The sequence below is a fragment of the Lemur catta genome, chromosome 12 (genome assembly GCF_020740605.2).
Source record: "Lemur catta isolate mLemCat1 chromosome 12, mLemCat1.pri, whole genome shotgun sequence".
In the NCBI taxonomy this organism is placed as follows: Eukaryota; Metazoa; Chordata; class Mammalia; order Primates; family Lemuridae; genus Lemur; species Lemur catta.
The window spans coordinates 46,314,381-46,331,500 of NC_059139.1; the positions used below are offsets into that span (position 1 = coordinate 46,314,381).

The 17,120-nt window shown below is 35.0% G+C and overlaps 1 protein-coding gene across 3 annotated transcripts; it reads right to left on the reverse strand.

Moving 5' to 3' along the window:
- Positions 1 to 6,216: 6,216 nt before the first annotated feature.
- On the reverse strand, positions 6,217 to 17,074 carry ANKRA2 (ankyrin repeat family A member 2). Of its 3 annotated transcripts, none has more exons than XM_045566114.1 (9): positions 16,566 to 17,074; positions 14,022 to 14,414; positions 13,215 to 13,373; positions 11,033 to 11,098; positions 8,972 to 9,069; positions 8,335 to 8,460; positions 7,959 to 8,025; positions 7,350 to 7,430; positions 6,217 to 6,731 (listed from the first exon to the last, which is right to left on the reverse strand). In XM_045566114.1, exons 2-9 carry the CDS (start codon positions 14,308 to 14,310, stop codon positions 6,724 to 6,726), a joined length of 894 nt encoding a protein of 297 aa, XP_045422070.1. In that variant the 5' UTR covers positions 14,311 to 14,414; positions 16,566 to 17,074; the 3' UTR covers positions 6,217 to 6,723. The 3 variants fall into 3 exon arrangements, with proteins under 3 accessions (XP_045422070.1, XP_045422069.1, XP_045422071.1); XM_045566113.1 differs by having other exon boundaries at positions 6,217 to 6,739; positions 16,566 to 17,073; XM_045566115.1 differs by having other exon boundaries at positions 6,217 to 6,739; positions 14,009 to 14,414; positions 16,566 to 17,072.
- Positions 17,075 to 17,120: the final 46 nt, after the last annotated feature.

A 17,120-nucleotide genomic window follows, 5' to 3' on the forward strand; every position in this document is an offset into this window, starting at 1 on the left:
AAGAACATTTAATTGAAGAATTTTATAATAGAGTTTTTCTTGCCTTTCATTCTATTTTTATTTAGTTTATGACTCTCAGATTTGCAAACATTTTATTCTTCACACAACAAATCATTTACTCATGAGTACATTCAATGCCACTGACTGGAAATATAAATATGCAATGATATAACCTGCACTAAACATCTAGATATATATAATGTATGTATATAGCCAGTTTGTTCTAACAAAAGAATTTCAAGTTTTTAACTTTTTATATATGTAAAGATAAAAAGGTATGGTAGTGAGATCTTATAGAGTGTTTTCTAAAAATCAGGAGGCTAATCTGACATCTTAAAGAAAATTTCAAAGCTGCAAACTTTAAAAATATTTATAGTTTTATGGTTAAAATCATCCATTACATTTTCCTTAAAAACATATACATTTGTCTAAGCTATTGGCAATGTTTTTGCAAAGATGGAGAATATTCAAAATAATCACCTGTTTCACTCAGATCTCCAGTTTATAGCTCCTTTCGCCACGGGTAACTCTGGAGTGAACTGCATTGTCTAGTCAGTAGGAGGATGTAAGAAAAGTGTTGTCATCAACACTTCAAGACACTGATTTTAGTTTACCTTTCGGGTGATGAAAGAAGGGAGATTAATCATAAGGGAGATGATCTTAACCCCAGCCTGGCTTTCACTGAAGTGCTAAAAGGTCACAGTGACATGTCCTTTCAATGTCATAAGGGACAAAGGCCACCCAAAGACTATCTAGAAAAATGTAATTTGATTGAGTCTTAACTATTTATTAAAGGTTCCAGACATAGAGACATTACATGTTAATTTGGAGATTTTTGTCTGGTAAAGAAGCCAATAATTTCTGCTTGGTGGAAAAGATCCCCCAAATGGCAATTTATGTCCCTGCTGCCCATTAGCTACGTTTGTATACAACCCGGCAATCTTACCTGAATGTTGCCAAAGATGACCCAGCTTCTCACATGCTCTTGGAGCCCATTTTCGTCTCTTACTGGTTTCGTTATTAATTGAGTTGAATAAAATCTTTGTCGTGTGTTTATTCTGTTTGCATGAGAGAGTCATGTCTTGCACCCTTTTGAAAATTATATTTGATCAGATTTGAAGATCATGCACTGAGATGTTTGAGGGGATTAACCCGATGGAGCCAGATAAACTGATTTGCCTGCCCATCCTCTCTTGGCCTCTGAGTGAATTTAGCATTTCCAACTCTCTTATTATTTTCCCTTTTCTACCAATTTTATGTATTTGTTTTTGTTCCCGGTTTGCACACCTTCAAAGAGTTATTCCCTACTATTAATAACAACACCAGTGATTGGGGATTTGCTTTAATGGTCTGTGTGGTGATCTCTGTTGGATGAGTACTGGAGACCTGTTCTCCCTTGGGTGGGAGATGACCTATTCTCTGTTGGGTGAAAGGTGATTTATTTGTCTGTTTTTGGTTTGTTATTTTGGTCTGTTTGTCTATATGCAACCTCAAAGCAATTAAGAATTACATGCTATTTTAGTCAGGCTTCTCCAGAGAGACAGAACCAGTAGCATGGATGGAAGAAGATTTATTAGGGGGAATTGGCTCACATGATCACGAAAGCACTTTAGTCCCACCATTGGCTACAAATTGGGGACCTGAGAAGCCAGCAGCCTGGCTCAGCCCCAGTCCCAAGCCTCAGAACCAGGGAGGCTGACAGTGCAGCCCCAGTCAGGCCCCAGAGCCCCTGAGAGGCCACTGGTGCAAGTCCCAGAGTCCAGAGGCTGAAGAACCTGGAGTCTGATGAGGAAGGGCAGAAGGAGTGCCCCTTCCTCTGCTGGTTTGTTCCAAACAGTCCCCAGCCGAGGGATGGTGGCTGCACACCTTGAGGGCGGGTCTTCCTCTCCCAGTCGAACGACTCATACACGCCCATTTCCTCTGTGAACAGCCTCACAGACACACCCAGAACAATGCTTCACCAGCAACCTAGGTGTCTCTCAATCCAGTCAAGTTACACCTAAAATTAACCATCACACATGCTCAGTGGACAGGAAAATAACTCCGAGTTTTTTGACCTGTGGTAAAGTTGTAGAGCTGAAGGTATTAATCTAGGCTTCCTACCTGTTTGTGTGTCTGCATGTCTATGATTGAGAAAGGTCTCTACCTCTCATTGTATAAATATAAAATATTTTTCTAACTCTGGAAGCTATTAATAAACTATATCTTAATGTCTCATAAATTAAAAGAGAATTGTTCTGGTAGGCTCATAGAGATAATCACTTAGAAGAGTCAAATATTCTCCAAATCCCAGAAAACAAAGAAACTGAATCCCAAATACTTTAAATATGCTAGACTTAAAAAAAAATTGTTCTTATAAAAACTATTAGCTCAGAAACATTTTAAGAACCAAAATTCACATAATAAGATGAGTCTATGAACAAATTAGCCTCATTTAATAATTTGATTTTTAAAAATTATACCTATATGTCTTTACCCTGAGTTTATCAACACAGAGTGTGATAGACGCATACATTTAATTTTTTAAATTAAAACTTGGGTTTGTTATCTCAGTAAAAGACTATCTGAATTTCCTAAACTTTTTATACAGGTTTACTGATCAAATAAGATAAAATACTACAACCTCATGTTTAAGATTATAAATGTGTATTGTAAATTTGTATTCAACTAAATTGGATCATGATTTTGACAAATTTCTAACATCAGCAGTAATTACTTTTATTTTATAGTTTGTCAGCTTAAACATAATTTCCAAGATTTTTTTTTTTTTTTTTTGAGGCAGGGTCCCACTCTGTTGCCCTAGGCTAGAGTGAAGTGTCATCATCATAGCTCACTGTAACCTCAACTCCTGGGCTCAAGCAATCCTCCTGCCTCAGCCTCCTCCTGCTTCAGCCTCTCATAGCTAGCTCACTTCTTGATGCAAGATCCTGGGAAATAAGAATTAATTAATTACACAGAACTGAATGAACTAATAAGGGAAATTTTTATTATGGTTATATTGTGTGGAATACTGTTGTACTATTTTTGATTTTTTTAATGGGTATAGGAGGAAGTCCTTTCTCTTTCTTCTTAAGCTATCCCTAACTTTCAATTAAATAGACTGTGCATACATAAACAGAATTGAAACATTCTAAATGGTGTCTCATTCTCACTGATGTCCTCAGAATTCAGAAACAAATATTTTGGAGTCTCCATACTTTTCATGACAAAATAGTTTATTTGCATAGGTTGTATAAGAATCTGTCCTTTTTACCAAGATATAATTGGACAAATAGATTGTTCAACCAATGCCATATTTGAGAAGGATGCTGTTAATCAGGTGTAAGAAGTTCATATTAAAGAACAAGGGGTTGACTTTATATATGGAGCCAATGCCTGCAAAACCCTCCCTGGCAAACTGGCAAACTGGCCAGGCTTACTGGTGGTGAGGAAGGTCACTTTCTGAAAAGCCAGGGCCCTTAGCAAAATTTGCAGACCTCAAGAAAGGAGGAATTTACAGTGATTTATTGATACTGTAGGTGAAATCTAGTAGAAAGAGTTTCTTGGGCTTAGGCCCCTAGTCTTGGGTTAGAAGAGCAAACAATAGAGGCTTTTAAAAGTCTGAGATTCGTTATGAAAATTTCTCAGAAGGTAATTTTTTTGTCCTTAGTATTTGCTCAGTAATTTAAGGCTCTAGATTTGCAAATAAAACTTGAGGCCTATAGAGTTAAATTGCTGCATGTATGTAAACTATCAGGCCGACTTTAACAAGACCAGTTTTCTTGTGATTAAGAATAATCTTTGAATGTTATTTATGATTCCAGGAGACTGTCAGAAAAATTATCTGAAACTTGGAAATAAAGAAACAATCTTTTATTGTTTCTTTGCAGTGTCTCCCCCAGTATGACATTGTTAGAGGTACATCCTTTCAATGTCATACTGAGAGGGCATCCAAAGATACTCTAGGATGGCAATTCTCAAAATGAGGTCCCTGGACCAGCAGCATCAGCATCACCTGAAAATTGTTAGATTTGAAAATTCTTGGATCATACCACAGACTGACTGACTCTGGGGGCGGGTCCAGCAGTCTGAATCTTAGCAGGCCCTCCAGATGATTCTGATGTGCACTCAGATTTGAGAACCATTAATCTAGGGAAAAGTACTTAGTTCAACTCACTGTTTACTAGTGATTAAAGGTCCCAGACTTAGTGAAGTCATATATTATCTTGCAGATTTCTTTCCTCTAGCGATGTAAATAATTTCTGTCCAATGGAAAAGATAACTTCAAAGCCCATAGTTGATACCTCTGTTGGACAGTAACTAGATTTGCATCTAGGTGAGTAATTTTTTTTTTTTTTTTTGAGACAAAGTTTCACTCTATTGCCTGGGTTAGAGTGCAGTGGTGTCATTATAGCTCATTGTAACCTCAAACTTCTGGGGGTGGGGGCGGTGTGTGGTTCTCGCAATTGTCCAGGCTGGTGTCAAACTCCTGGCCTTCTAATGTGCTATGCTAGGATGACAGGCGTGAGCCACCTCGCCAGCCTAACTCAGCAATCTTATACTATTAATAGCATTGTCTAAATACTTAGCTTTGTGAATGCTCTTGGAATTAGTTTTGATGTCATACTGGTTTCCTCACTAATTGTATGAATAAAATCTTTGATAGGTGTTCGTTTTGTATTTACATGAGTATAATGGTTTTTAACCTTTTGGAAGTTATTCTTCATCAATGTATTTCTCACTGTGGTGGTAATGAGTCCCAATACTAGGCAGTGAGTGTCTTGATGGCAGGACCATGTCTGGTTTTGCTTAGTATTTTATCCATGCACCAAGCACAGTGTCTGGTATATAAATTGAATAAATACTTGTGTAATCAATAAACACTACCTAAAACGTATCTGATTTTGAAAAGAGGAACTTTATAGAACTGGCCCTTAATGTCACTCTTGTTCTTTTAATTAACTTGTATTAGTGTCTATTTCTTCAGGGATTTTTCTAGGGTTATGAGGGACATTGAGGCTGAAAGATGGTAGAATTGGGAAGGGGAATGTTTTTCAAAATATTCTCTGAGATTTGTCGGTTGTCAACCTTAAGAGTCCGACTAGGGATGAAGCGGTTATTCCAGATTCAATCCTAGCATAGGTTGTTTGGTTGCTCTTCATTGGGGAAAGCACTTGCAGGCAATACTCAGAGTGATGTGCCCAAATGGATCATTGGATTTTGTTACCATTTAATATAAACAAGAACCAATGCTTCATGATAAGTACCTTTAATTTAAAAAAGGGAACCAAGTAAAAGGATAAATGGTTTTAGGTGTTATAAATCCACCAGTAGTGCTAGAAATAATTTTAAAGTATATATCCTACAATGGGTGAGACACTAGTACTATTTTCACATAGTATTTAGATTGTACTTGGAGTAAACATCTATCGCTTTTCTTTCACCCCTAATTTTCTCTTAGGTGGCCTTTGTCTCCCACATTCCACATGATCTGGGGGCAGTAGTGGACAATGTTCATCAGTCATCCCCTTCTCCCCCCAACTCTGTATAGCAGAACATTTACATGCCATTCTAAACAGATTTCTGCCTCCTGAGCAGAAAGATAAATCCTGAGCAGAAAGATAAACAAGGGGCTTAAAACTAAACATTATAATAGCAGTTTCCAAAATGACTGACCATGGTTTCCTGACTGAGATCCCTAGTCTACTTTCATTCTTTGGGACTGCCTGCTTCTTTAGTTTTCCTTCCATTTTGTATCTTTCCATTAATTCACTTTTGCTTAAATTAGCCAGACCAAGTTTATGTGACTGACAACCAAAGTATCATAACTGACAAAACACCCACTTTTCAGATGAAGTGATTTAAGTTAGGTCCTATAATTCAATGGTCAAATGAATTTTTTAGCCCATGGCTCTCTCTTCTAGACTTCTGTGAAACACCGGTTTATAGTGCTCCTCTAGTGGCAATGAAGAGCACCTCACTTGCACTGAAAAACTGACTTCTCTTTCACAGAGGACTTTTCCCACTGAAAAACTTATTTATAAGAGAAAAATATTCTAAATATACTTCTAGAAAGGACAATCAATAAGTCTTTGTAGATTGACTTGCATTCAATTTATTTTAATTACGTATATTATTTGATCTAATGAAGTGTCATGGCAGGACAGAAGGGTTAAATTAAAAATTCTAAAGTAATCTCTAATAATCTTATATAATTTAAAAAACTAGCATGCAAACTGACAGAAAAAGTACTTTATTTATAATATCATTTTGTAAACAATCACACTGTGCATTTTTTAATTTAACAATAACAAAAATTTTTTTTCTAGGAATTTATATCAAACCCTATATAAAGTCAATGAGTTAATAATACAAGAGTTAAGATGAATTGGGTAGAATAAGCTCTGAAAATGTCAAATTACAGCACTTGATACAAAGACAGATAACTATCTGTACCATAAAAATTTACATGCCATGAAACATTAATCTATAATTTTAAATATACAGTAAAACACATTTATAAAAAAAGTATTAACATTAAATTTATTATAAACCAGTGAATTACTCAGAGAAATATTTATTAAAACTTACTAAAAATCAGTAAATATTGCAACTGAGGTAAAAATTTATAAGTAAACAAAACTATCATTTATAAGGACCAAAAGGTAAACGAAAGGGCAGACAGCATTTTCTGATATCTATGTCTACTCCTTGATATTCTGAAGCAGCTTCAACAAATGTGACTCAATAACCTGTTGAACTAGAACAGATAGGTAATCAATATCATAGCATATTAATTATAAAATTTTTAAAAAACTATTCAACAAATTATTCAACAAACTATTCACCTATTAACAAATTCAACTTAACATCCCCAATTTTTTTCTAAAAAAAAGTTATTTCTAATAACTTTATCATTGCTTCATAGTCTGAAGGCGATAATCCAAGAGAACACTTTCAAAAGTTAAAACTTAGTCTGTCACTGCCTTGGTAATTGTCCAAATTACTGGACTTTCTGTGTCTTGCTTTCTATATTTGAGACTGAAGGAGAGTCCAGAGTACAAGGTTGTTCTATAAAAAGTTTGCTATCAAAATATTAAATCTTATAAATAGGTTTGCTATCAAAATATTAAATAAATCTTATATATAGGTGTGCATGTATCCTCCAGTAACTAATTATTTGAGTTGGTGAAAAGTATAATAACAAACTCATTTCTAGACTTTGTAGGATCTGTTGACTTTTCCCATTGTTCAAAGTACAAGTCAGAAGTTAGGATAACATATTTTATGACTACAAGTGATAAAAATGGCTTGGACCACTGGCTTATACTATTTACAGAGATGAAACCCAGGAATTCTAAAATACTCACCACTTCTGTAGCCCAGGGCTACAGCTAAATCCATAGAGTTATATCCAGAGTCAGTTTCAATTGTTGGGTCAGCTCCATTTTCTATACCAAAATAGAAAAATCTACATAAATCAAATGAAAATGTGGATCTCTTTGTCTATTACTGGCTCATGTACAAATGGCTGGACAGATTTTCAGCAAATTTGGAGAACATTTTCAGGATGGTCTGACAAAGTGCAGAGTATACAGGGTATACAGAATTTACGTTGGTGGACTGGAGGGAAGACACTTCAAACAGGCATCCTCTAGGACAGCTGAAACTCATAAACAACTAAAGGCAAAGCTTGTGCATAAAGACACTGCAGACAAAGAAGACAACAGTGGATTCAAACGTGACCCCCAAATGAAAGCAACAAACACAAAAGGTCCAAGTGCAGATGTGGAGTGTGATGGAGCTGCTTCTCACATGGCCAGCTCCATGGTGGCAGGTGCTCCAGGAGTGAATAGCAGCAAGATTAATGTATTTAACAATAGTTAATGCTTCTGAGTAAATATCAGGGGAGACCAGGTTGAAAAAATAAAAGTCCTCACATGGCATTTTCTAAATAATTTTCATTTTTATCTGCTTACCTAAGAGCATCTTTACACATTTCACGTGATTTCCATGTACAGCGTAGAGCAAAGGTGTTCCTCCATTCTGCAAAAGGAAAATGTAATTGAGAGTTTTTCAGGGTGAGCAAGATTCAAATAATTTAATGCTGCTGTGAGAAGCTTTGCTAAGAATTAGACATGTAACAGTTTAAGGAAATTTGAGTATTTTGTGATGAATACTTCAATCAGAACTACTAATTGAGTTTATGACATTAACTTTTTCTTGTAGGTATTTAGTTTGTCAATTAATTAATTATTCTATATTTATTTTATAGTAAAATTTATTATGTCTCCCCAAACCAAATAAATTCTAGAATTTGTTACAGTAATTTAAAATTCAGTATCACAGACTCACCCAATCATATTCATTTACATCAACTCCACAGTCAAGCAGCATTTTGACAATATCTGTGTAGCCTTTACTGCAGGCCAATGACAGTGCACTTTCTCGACCTTTCCCTAAAAGCTGGGGATCAGCACCCTAGAGTGGGAAGTGGAGAGAAAAAACTTTTTGATTAATTTAAACAAGAATATTTTCATTTCTGTTAATAATAATTACAGTTCAACACTAAGTCAGGTAATGTTCTGGGGTTAATAAAGATATAATGGAAACTTTGATTCATGGATGCTCTTGTTATCAAGATTGTCTGGATGCCTTCCTTCCTTCCTCTGTCGGTCTTAATCCTAACTATCCTTTCACTCTGTAATCAAGTCACAGCTCCTCCATGAAGCCTTCTCCTACAAAGCTGACAGTACTCTCATTCTCACTGCACTTAGAGGGGGCTGGGCATTAAATTATTTCTCACTGTTTCATGTATGATTGGTCTTGCCTTTCCAACTAGATTGAAGTTCCACAAGAATATGAAAAGCATTAAATTTTTTTTGTATCCTCTACCATTATATCTAGCTGACTGGAGATACAAAAACTTTACTAAAGACTTAACTGAACTTAAGTAACTGTACATATACATTTTCTGAGGCATTTTCCTTACATTCTGAAGTAGAAACTCTACCACAGCTATTTGCCCGTGTGCTGCAGCCCACATCAGAGGAGTAAATCCTTCTTCATCCGTGTGATTGATAACATTTTCTATTTAAAAGAAAAGCAATTTTTGTGATCTAATTTAACAACCACATATTAATATCACTCTGAAAATACTAGCATTCCAAAGAGTTGATTATATTACTCAATGACGTTCACTTTGCGTGGACTTTTGTTCACTGAAGTCCTATTACATGTTGTAATTTGCAGTTTGAATGTATTAACATGTGCCTCAATGTACATAGCTGAGTTCACATAGCATATCATTTAAAGTATGAACTACCAAACATGACAAAATGCACAAGGCAGTCAACAGAATATTGGTCTCAGAATCAGGAGACCAGAGTTTGAATCTCAGCTGTGTTACTTTCTAGCAATGTGACCCTGGGCAAATCACTTAATTTCTACAATGCACAGAATAATCTTGCTTAGCTCAATGTGTAGTTCGAAGGATCACAATAAAAATGAACTTATATGCTAGCCCTTAGCATTACATAAATATGTATTATTATAAAAACTCTTAACATCTTATTAAAGCTATCTTCCTATAGCTAACATCACTGCCTGTGAATTTCTCTCATTTTTGTGGTTCGCTAATACAATATGTGAATGAAGAGTAAATAATCTGAAGTACAGTACCATGCAGTTCCACCATTTTATTCTCTAGATTTAGTCTACTAGTTATAAAGTCCATAGCCTTTCCCCTAAATTTATTTAGTAGATTGAGAATGAAACCTTCAAGTATTTATAAACAAACAGAAACAGTGTTTAAGTTTTTCTTGTAAGAGAATGACAAGTTTAAGAAAAACAAAACTCTTTGATCATGCTTCCTGTATTCAATAAACAATGTTGGGACAACTGGCTAACTTTCTGAAAAATGAAAATAAAAGTAAAGCTCAATCTTTACCTCATTATACCAAAACATATTCTATATGAGTCAAAGATTGAAATATAAAAGGGAAACCACATAAGTTCTAGATAAGGAATGGGAGAATTTATTTATAATCTTGGAATGGGAAATCCTTTCTAAGCAGAACTCACAAAGAAAAAAATAAATTCACCACTTAAAAATGTTAAGCCTTTGTTTGAGAACATCATAAAGGAAGTCAAAAGAAAAATGACAAGCTGGGGAAAACTATATGCAACACAAACAACAAAGAGCTAATTTCCTTAATTTCGATGGAGTTCATATCCTAATATATAGCAGGCAGTTCACACAAGAAGAAATTCAAATAGACCCTAATTTTAGAAATATAAGTGAAACCACTATGAGATACCATTTTTCACCTATCAATTTAGCAAAAATTAGAGTCTGATAGTATCCTGTGTAGGTGAGGATATGAGGAAATAGAAACTCTAGCTCTGGTGTAAAGATAAACATCTGGCAGTATATATCAAAATAAAAATGCATATACCCTTTGACTCAGCAAATCTACTTGTGGGAATTTATCCTATGGATATACATTAAAACAATGCCAACAAGACTACTATTTAATAGCAACAAACTGGAATCAACCACCACCAGGACAGTTAAAGAATAAAAAACATAGTATACATATATATATGAAATACAATGCAAAATTATGGAACTATAAAAAGAATAAAATAGATCTTTATGTGCTTATATGGAAAGATCTCCAAAATATTAAGTGAAAAAAGTAAGGTATAATATAGTATGTATAATATTTTCCCTCTTATGTAAGTAACAAGAACATACATATTCTCACACATAACCCAAAATATAAATAGAAATGTTTTCTGGAAAAATTTTCTAAAAATATAAGAAACTTATAATGTTTGCTTTTGAGGAAAAGACTAGGGTGATAAAGGAACTTTTATACTTTATATTACTTTTTTGGTTGTTATCCATTGGGTTACCTGCCTAGTAAGATTATGCAACTATTTGTTTTTGTCTTTATACTTTCCTATGTTAAAATAAAACAAAACAATAGCAAATCTAATAAATCCTGTTGAATTTGCTTTAAATATATATTTAAAAATAGGCTATTACCTTGTTCAATACGAGTAGCCAAATAGAGCATCTCTCCTTGAGCAGCCAACTGGTGAACAGACAAAGCTGAAACAATACCAGAAAATGCTTCATGTATATTTATAGGGTGCACTTTTATTATTCCATGTTTGTGCCAGTTTTCTTTTCCAAAACAAAAACTATCATTTTATTGCTTTAAAAAACTTAAAGTATTTCCTAACATCACAAGTACCCATTCTGTATCCAAGAATTGACCCTTACACGTTTAAGGTAACCCTAATATCTGCAAATTGTCATTATCCATGACATTTATTCTGAAGAAATTGTTTAGATACTTAACTTTTCAAATGCTATCTCTGTATGCAAATTTATGAGGAAGCCAGGTCTAAAGGACACAAAGACACTCCTTGACTTTTTACTGACTCCACTGAATTCCTAAATATTTTGTTTTCAAGACTCCATGGGTTTTTCTTAACATTAGGAAGAGTCAGGTCAGAAGTGGAAAACTGGCCTTGAGAGGAAATTCTTGAGTATGGGTGTAGGTGTGGCTAATTAGCTGTGTGATCTTGGAAAATCAATTAAACATTTTTATCTGTAATGTGAGGGATATGAACCAGATGATCTCTAAGTATTTATTTTCAGCTCAAAAATTGTATAGTTGGACTATTTTAAGACAATCTCTTTAATTTAAAACAACACCAAATAGGTATTGTTCTATGAGAGTTCTCCTTCAATATAAGAAGCACCTGATCATTGAGTTCAGTGATGTAATTGGATGGCCTTAATACAGAAAGGAAAGCAATTGGGAGACATTTGCAAATTTTTGTAAGTAAACCAAAAATGACCAATAGATGGGTTGAGAGTCCTAGAGGAAGACTTTTCTTGGCTCAATTGCTAGAGCATGTGACTTAGAAATCAGGAGGAATTTAGTGTTTCCAAAGTAAAGATAGAAATTTCATCATGCTTTAGAATATAGATGCATTTACATTATATTCTCAGTTACTAACATAAATACAGGTCCTAACTAGTTTTTTCTCATTAACATACTCATACTGTATGAAACATTTTCTAGTTTAAATAGAAAAACTTTAATTCATTTTATTTCCTCTAGAATGATTCTACATTTTAAAAAATTGTGCCTACTTGGGAAGCTGAGGTGGGAGGATGGTTTAATCCCAGGAGTCCAGCCTGGGCAACATAGTGAGACCCGTCTCAAAAAATAAAGTTGATTCAAAGTTTTAAAAAATGTGGTTTCATATTCATATTATATTCACATTCAAAATTATAGCACAAATCACTCAGCTTTAACCACAATATCACTTGTTGATCTGTGATCTAGTTTACAACTAAGTGAAGCCTTGCACTCTAAGAATATGAAAATACTGATACATTAACTTCAGGGTTCAGAATAATTCATTGATTTTACAGTAAAGCTATAAAGGTTTTAATCATTAATATTTCAATCTGTATTTGCTCTCAACAGAGAAACACATGAAATATTTAAAAATGAAATAATACATAAAAAAGTTTTATCACTAAAACTATTAGGATATAACTTACACTTTCAAAAAGGAAATATGCATTTATTTAACTTCATTTTTAATTGCCAAGTAATAACTGTATATATTTATGGACTACAATGTGATGTTTTATGTTTACACTGTGGAATAATTAAGCTAATTAACAAAAATCTATCACTTCACATACTTACCATTTTTCATGGTGAAAACATTTAAAATCTACTCTTTTAGCAATTTTGAAATATGTAGTGCATTATTTATTATAGTCCATTTTGTGCAATAGGTCGTTAAAGCTTGTTCCTCCTGCCTGTCTAGCTGAAACTCTGTATCCTTTGATCAGTATCTCCCCTTTCCCCAAAAACACTCTTCCCTGACCCCTGGTAACTATCATTCCATTCTCTACTTCTATTCAGATTCCACATATAATTGAGATTATGTGGCATTTGCCTTTCTGTGCCTGGCTTATTTCACGTAGCATAATGTCCTCCAGGTTTATCCATGCTGTTGCAAACGATAAAAATTACTTCTTTTTAAAGGTTGAATAGTATTCCATTGTGTATATATACCACATTTTCTTTATCCAGAGAATATGCATCTAATGGAAATAACGTTTTAAAGTCAAACTCTTGAAACTACTATATTAGCAATAAGAATATTTTCATACATCAGTAGCAAATACTTACAATTTGCTAACAGAGGTGTAGTAGAGACCTCATTTCCTCTGTGTTTGTTGGTTAAAGTAGTTGACTGTTTTATGGGTGAGAAATGCTTTGTGGTAGAGGGAGTATAGACATGCCTTACTTGAATTCCCGGAGAAGGAGATGTATGAATATTGCATTCAGCTAAGTAAAAAATAAATTTAAACACATTAAAACATGTTTTAATGACAAAGCATTTCAGTAAGAGTTCTATGTCAATGTCTACAAAAGAAATACATGACGTATAACAGCTTTAATTCAACTGTTTATCAACTGATATTATTTATCACAAAAAGTATATACTACCCATAGTGAAAGTTCCAGAAGAAAAGTATTAATCTTGAGCAATTTTATTCTATGAGATTAGTTTTATTATTCAATAGATAATTATAAAAGTAAATCTACAGGATGAAGACAGATTCTACTACATTAAAGCACAGGAAGCTAATATAAATTAAATATCCATGGAACAGGAAATATTAAGGTAATTCATTTCTAAAAGGCACAAGGAATTTTTTTCCTATGATTTTAAAAGATTTTAACTTCATTAGATAATTTATAAATAAAGGTTAGGCAAGAAATTTTTAAAAAATCAACATGAACTTCGTTTAAAATAGACATTATATAATGTGAAATTATTTAATTTTGGTTTCTGTGAGATTCTAGATCACCATATTAAAAAATGGCTTCCAAACTCTTCTCCCAAACTCAAAATCTCATGACCAGGAAAAAAAAAAAAAAACACCCAAATAAACAAAAACGAATGCAGACATTTATACCATAACTTTCAACCTTTAAATAGGACAGATGCCACTTCCAGGTCAGAGTTAACCTGATCTTGAATATTTTTACTATCCTCTTCATTTAATGACTTCACAAATCGAGAACACACATTCATATCAAATCTGTTAGGCAATATGAATTTCATTCCCATGGCAACACCCTGAGCTGATACTTCTTCTGAATTGGGGTCCAGTGGATGTTCTATTTTAATGTCTGGCATGCCAGTTAGACTATAGCTGCTGGGACATTCTTCCACTATCAGCTGGGCTCCAATATCCAGATTTGCTGATGTAGCCATGATTTCAACTGTAGTTTCAATAATTAAAACATTTCTTCATGATTTCTTCTTGGTTTTACGTGAGTGGTTTCCAGTGTATTCTTAGAATTTGGATATTAAAAAATCTGAAAGAAAAAATTAGAAAATTAAAAGTATTATATCACCTTATGTAAAAATATACAAAATCATCATTTTCAATCAAGTATCCAAACAATGCTCTTATAAGCACATAATAGAAAGCATACACTGTTCAGAGGTACAGAAACCTGGGTATGAATCCAAGCTTCACCATTTATTAGCTGTGTGACCTGTATAAGTTACTCAACTTCTCTGAGCCTGTCTCATTTGTAAAATAGGGATACCACCCTTAACCTTACAGGACCCTGGTAAAGATCAAATGAAATACTGTACAATAACGTTCTCATCTCCATCAGTTTGTTCCAACAAATTTTAGTTACTGTTTCTCCCCTTTCCCCTACCTGAATATTGCTAAATGGATAAAGATAAAGCTAACAATGAAAATAAACCTTCGTATTAAAACTTTAACCTCTTACCTGAAGTTCATTTTTTTAATATGCTGTTTATAAAAGTGGCTCTCAGTTTGAATTTAAGAAAAGATATAACTCATGTTGTACCCAAGTTTATTGGCATTGTTATCTATAACACCTGTGATTCCTAGACCATGAAAAGCTTTACAAAGCTTTGGCTTTGATGAATTGAAGGTATATTTATCAGTTTTTGTTCAGATCAAGCACTCGTAACTTAATGTAGGTTTTTACGAAGAATAAAATGTGTAGATTATGCATTGGCTTTCCAAAATATATAATTGCTCCAGAAATATTATCACTTGAGACAGGAAAAAATTAATAACATCCAGTTCACTTTTTCATGTTAGGGTTTACTGCCTCTTAAAAATTTTGAGAGGGTGCAAGGTGTTTTAAAATTGGAATTAACTGGAATTAAAAGTGAAAAAAGCATTAGGATCACAGTGGAGCGGGGGTTGGCAAATGATAAATTTACAGATAACCACTTTTTAGTTTTAAAACCATTTTCAAAGATTGATCCTTATAACAATCTTTTGAGTGGGCATGTCAGGTAGTTATTAATATTATGTCCACTTAAGGAGAAAAAAAAAAGCTCATAAATTATGAGGGACTTATCCAGCTCTTCTGACTCCACTACCTTGACCATTTAAAATAAGCAGCAGCATTAAACTAATCCAAAATTTCCACAGGAGAGAGTTAAATAAATGATATGTAGTAAGAAAAAAAAAAAGAAAAGCAACAAGTAACAAAGTTAATACACTTTAGCAAAAGGAAAGAAGGAAACCAGAACAGAAACTTGGTTCAGTGATTCAAATGGAGATGGATGTGTAATACAGAAATCCACGGGTCCAAAAGGGATTGCACAACATGAACTGTGTTTCCTAAGGGAAGAACTATTTCCCTCATTCTCCTACCCAGGGGTGGCCTACGTGCTACTCCCTTGAGCTCTCTCAGCACCCTGTATATGTCTCTATTTTAGCATTTACCATTATCTTGAGAATTTCCATTTAAACTTCTACTAAATTGAAAACTCCTCTAGGATGGGGACCACTTTTATTAATCTTCGCACACAAAGCAGTACTTGGTCCTACCAGGTGCTCCATAAATGTGTTCTGATCTGAACTTTAACAATTTTTGGTATCATTTTCTATTTCTAACATTTGCTGATTAGATCTGGCTTTCCATTCCTAGCATTGCTTAAAAACTAGCTGTGCAATTCTGGACAAGTAAATCATGTAAGTTTTCTGAGAGTTACTCCATCTATAAAATAAAGGTGTTGAAATAGTCATCTCTGCTATTCTCTCCAGCTCTAAATAAACAGCTGTTATAAATCAGGGTTTACAGATGGAATTACCAGTCTTTGAGAGGAGAACAGCAAATGTGCTTTTGCTGAGGCAGGGGTGTGTGTGGAAACAGAATGCTTATCTCAGCACTAGAGAGGAGAAGCAAAGTTGACTGGTAAGCCAAAATTTTGAAGAATAGGAGAGGGAGGAAAAAAATATGACCGAGAAGAGGAGACGGTGACAAAAAGAGGTAAGGCAATGGATAGCTAGGATCACCTAGATCTGTCAGGGCCCAGGGATGAAGGCAGAGGGGGCCTAACAAGATAAAGTGGGCAACTGTGCTAGTCCCTAGTGGATGCTAATAACAGCAGTCCCCACGGTTCTTCCTGATCCTAGAACTGTCCTGAAAGGGGAGAGGAAGGTGCTATGAAAATGAATGATGCCTCACAGGCGACAGGTGTCCCGGCGTCCCAGGACAGGAGCCCGCTGGATGGCAGACTGGTAGGGAAGGAAGTCCGCTCTGTCGCCACCGGCCAGCTGTACCCGAAAAGTCCCAGGCGGAAACAGTCGCTTAAGCGCAGCGAGCGGATCTCGGGGACAGAGGCGTGAGGCCCACCCGGTGGGAGCCCAGGGCCTGGCGACCAGCTTAGACAGCAGAGAGCAAGTCGGGTTTTTCCATCTGTGGCCACAGACTCAGTGCAAGCCCCGAAGCCCGGGCTTGTTTTGGCCGCGACGTCACTTCCGATTTCTTCTTTCGGTTTCTGGCCAAAAAACGTTCCTCATCAGTGCAGCTGAGAGCACTTCCGGGTTTTCTTTTCTCTTTTTTTTTTTTTTTGCCGCTTTTACATTTCTTTGTCCATCATGCCGGAGTACTACAGAGACAGAGTCATTTCAGTTGACGGCGGTGGATCATAAGAGCCAAACCTTAGTCTCTTCCTTCGGCCACGCCACCTCTTCCTGATCGCCCCGCCCACTGACCCGCCTGGCGTCATCCAGGCTGCGC

Coding starts and splice junctions, on each gene's coding strand:
- ANKRA2 (XM_045566113.1), bottom strand. CDS start 14,310: ATGGCTACATCAGCAAATCTGGATATTGGAGCCCAGCTGATAGTGGAA. Junction 8,026..8,334: donor ATGTAAATGAATATGATTGG/GTGAGTCTGTGA, acceptor TTCCTTTTGCAG/AATGGAGGAACACCTTTGCT. Junction 7,431..7,958: donor ATGTGTAAAGATGCTCTTAG/GTAAGCAGATAA, acceptor ATTTTGGTATAG/AAAATGGAGCTGACCCAACA.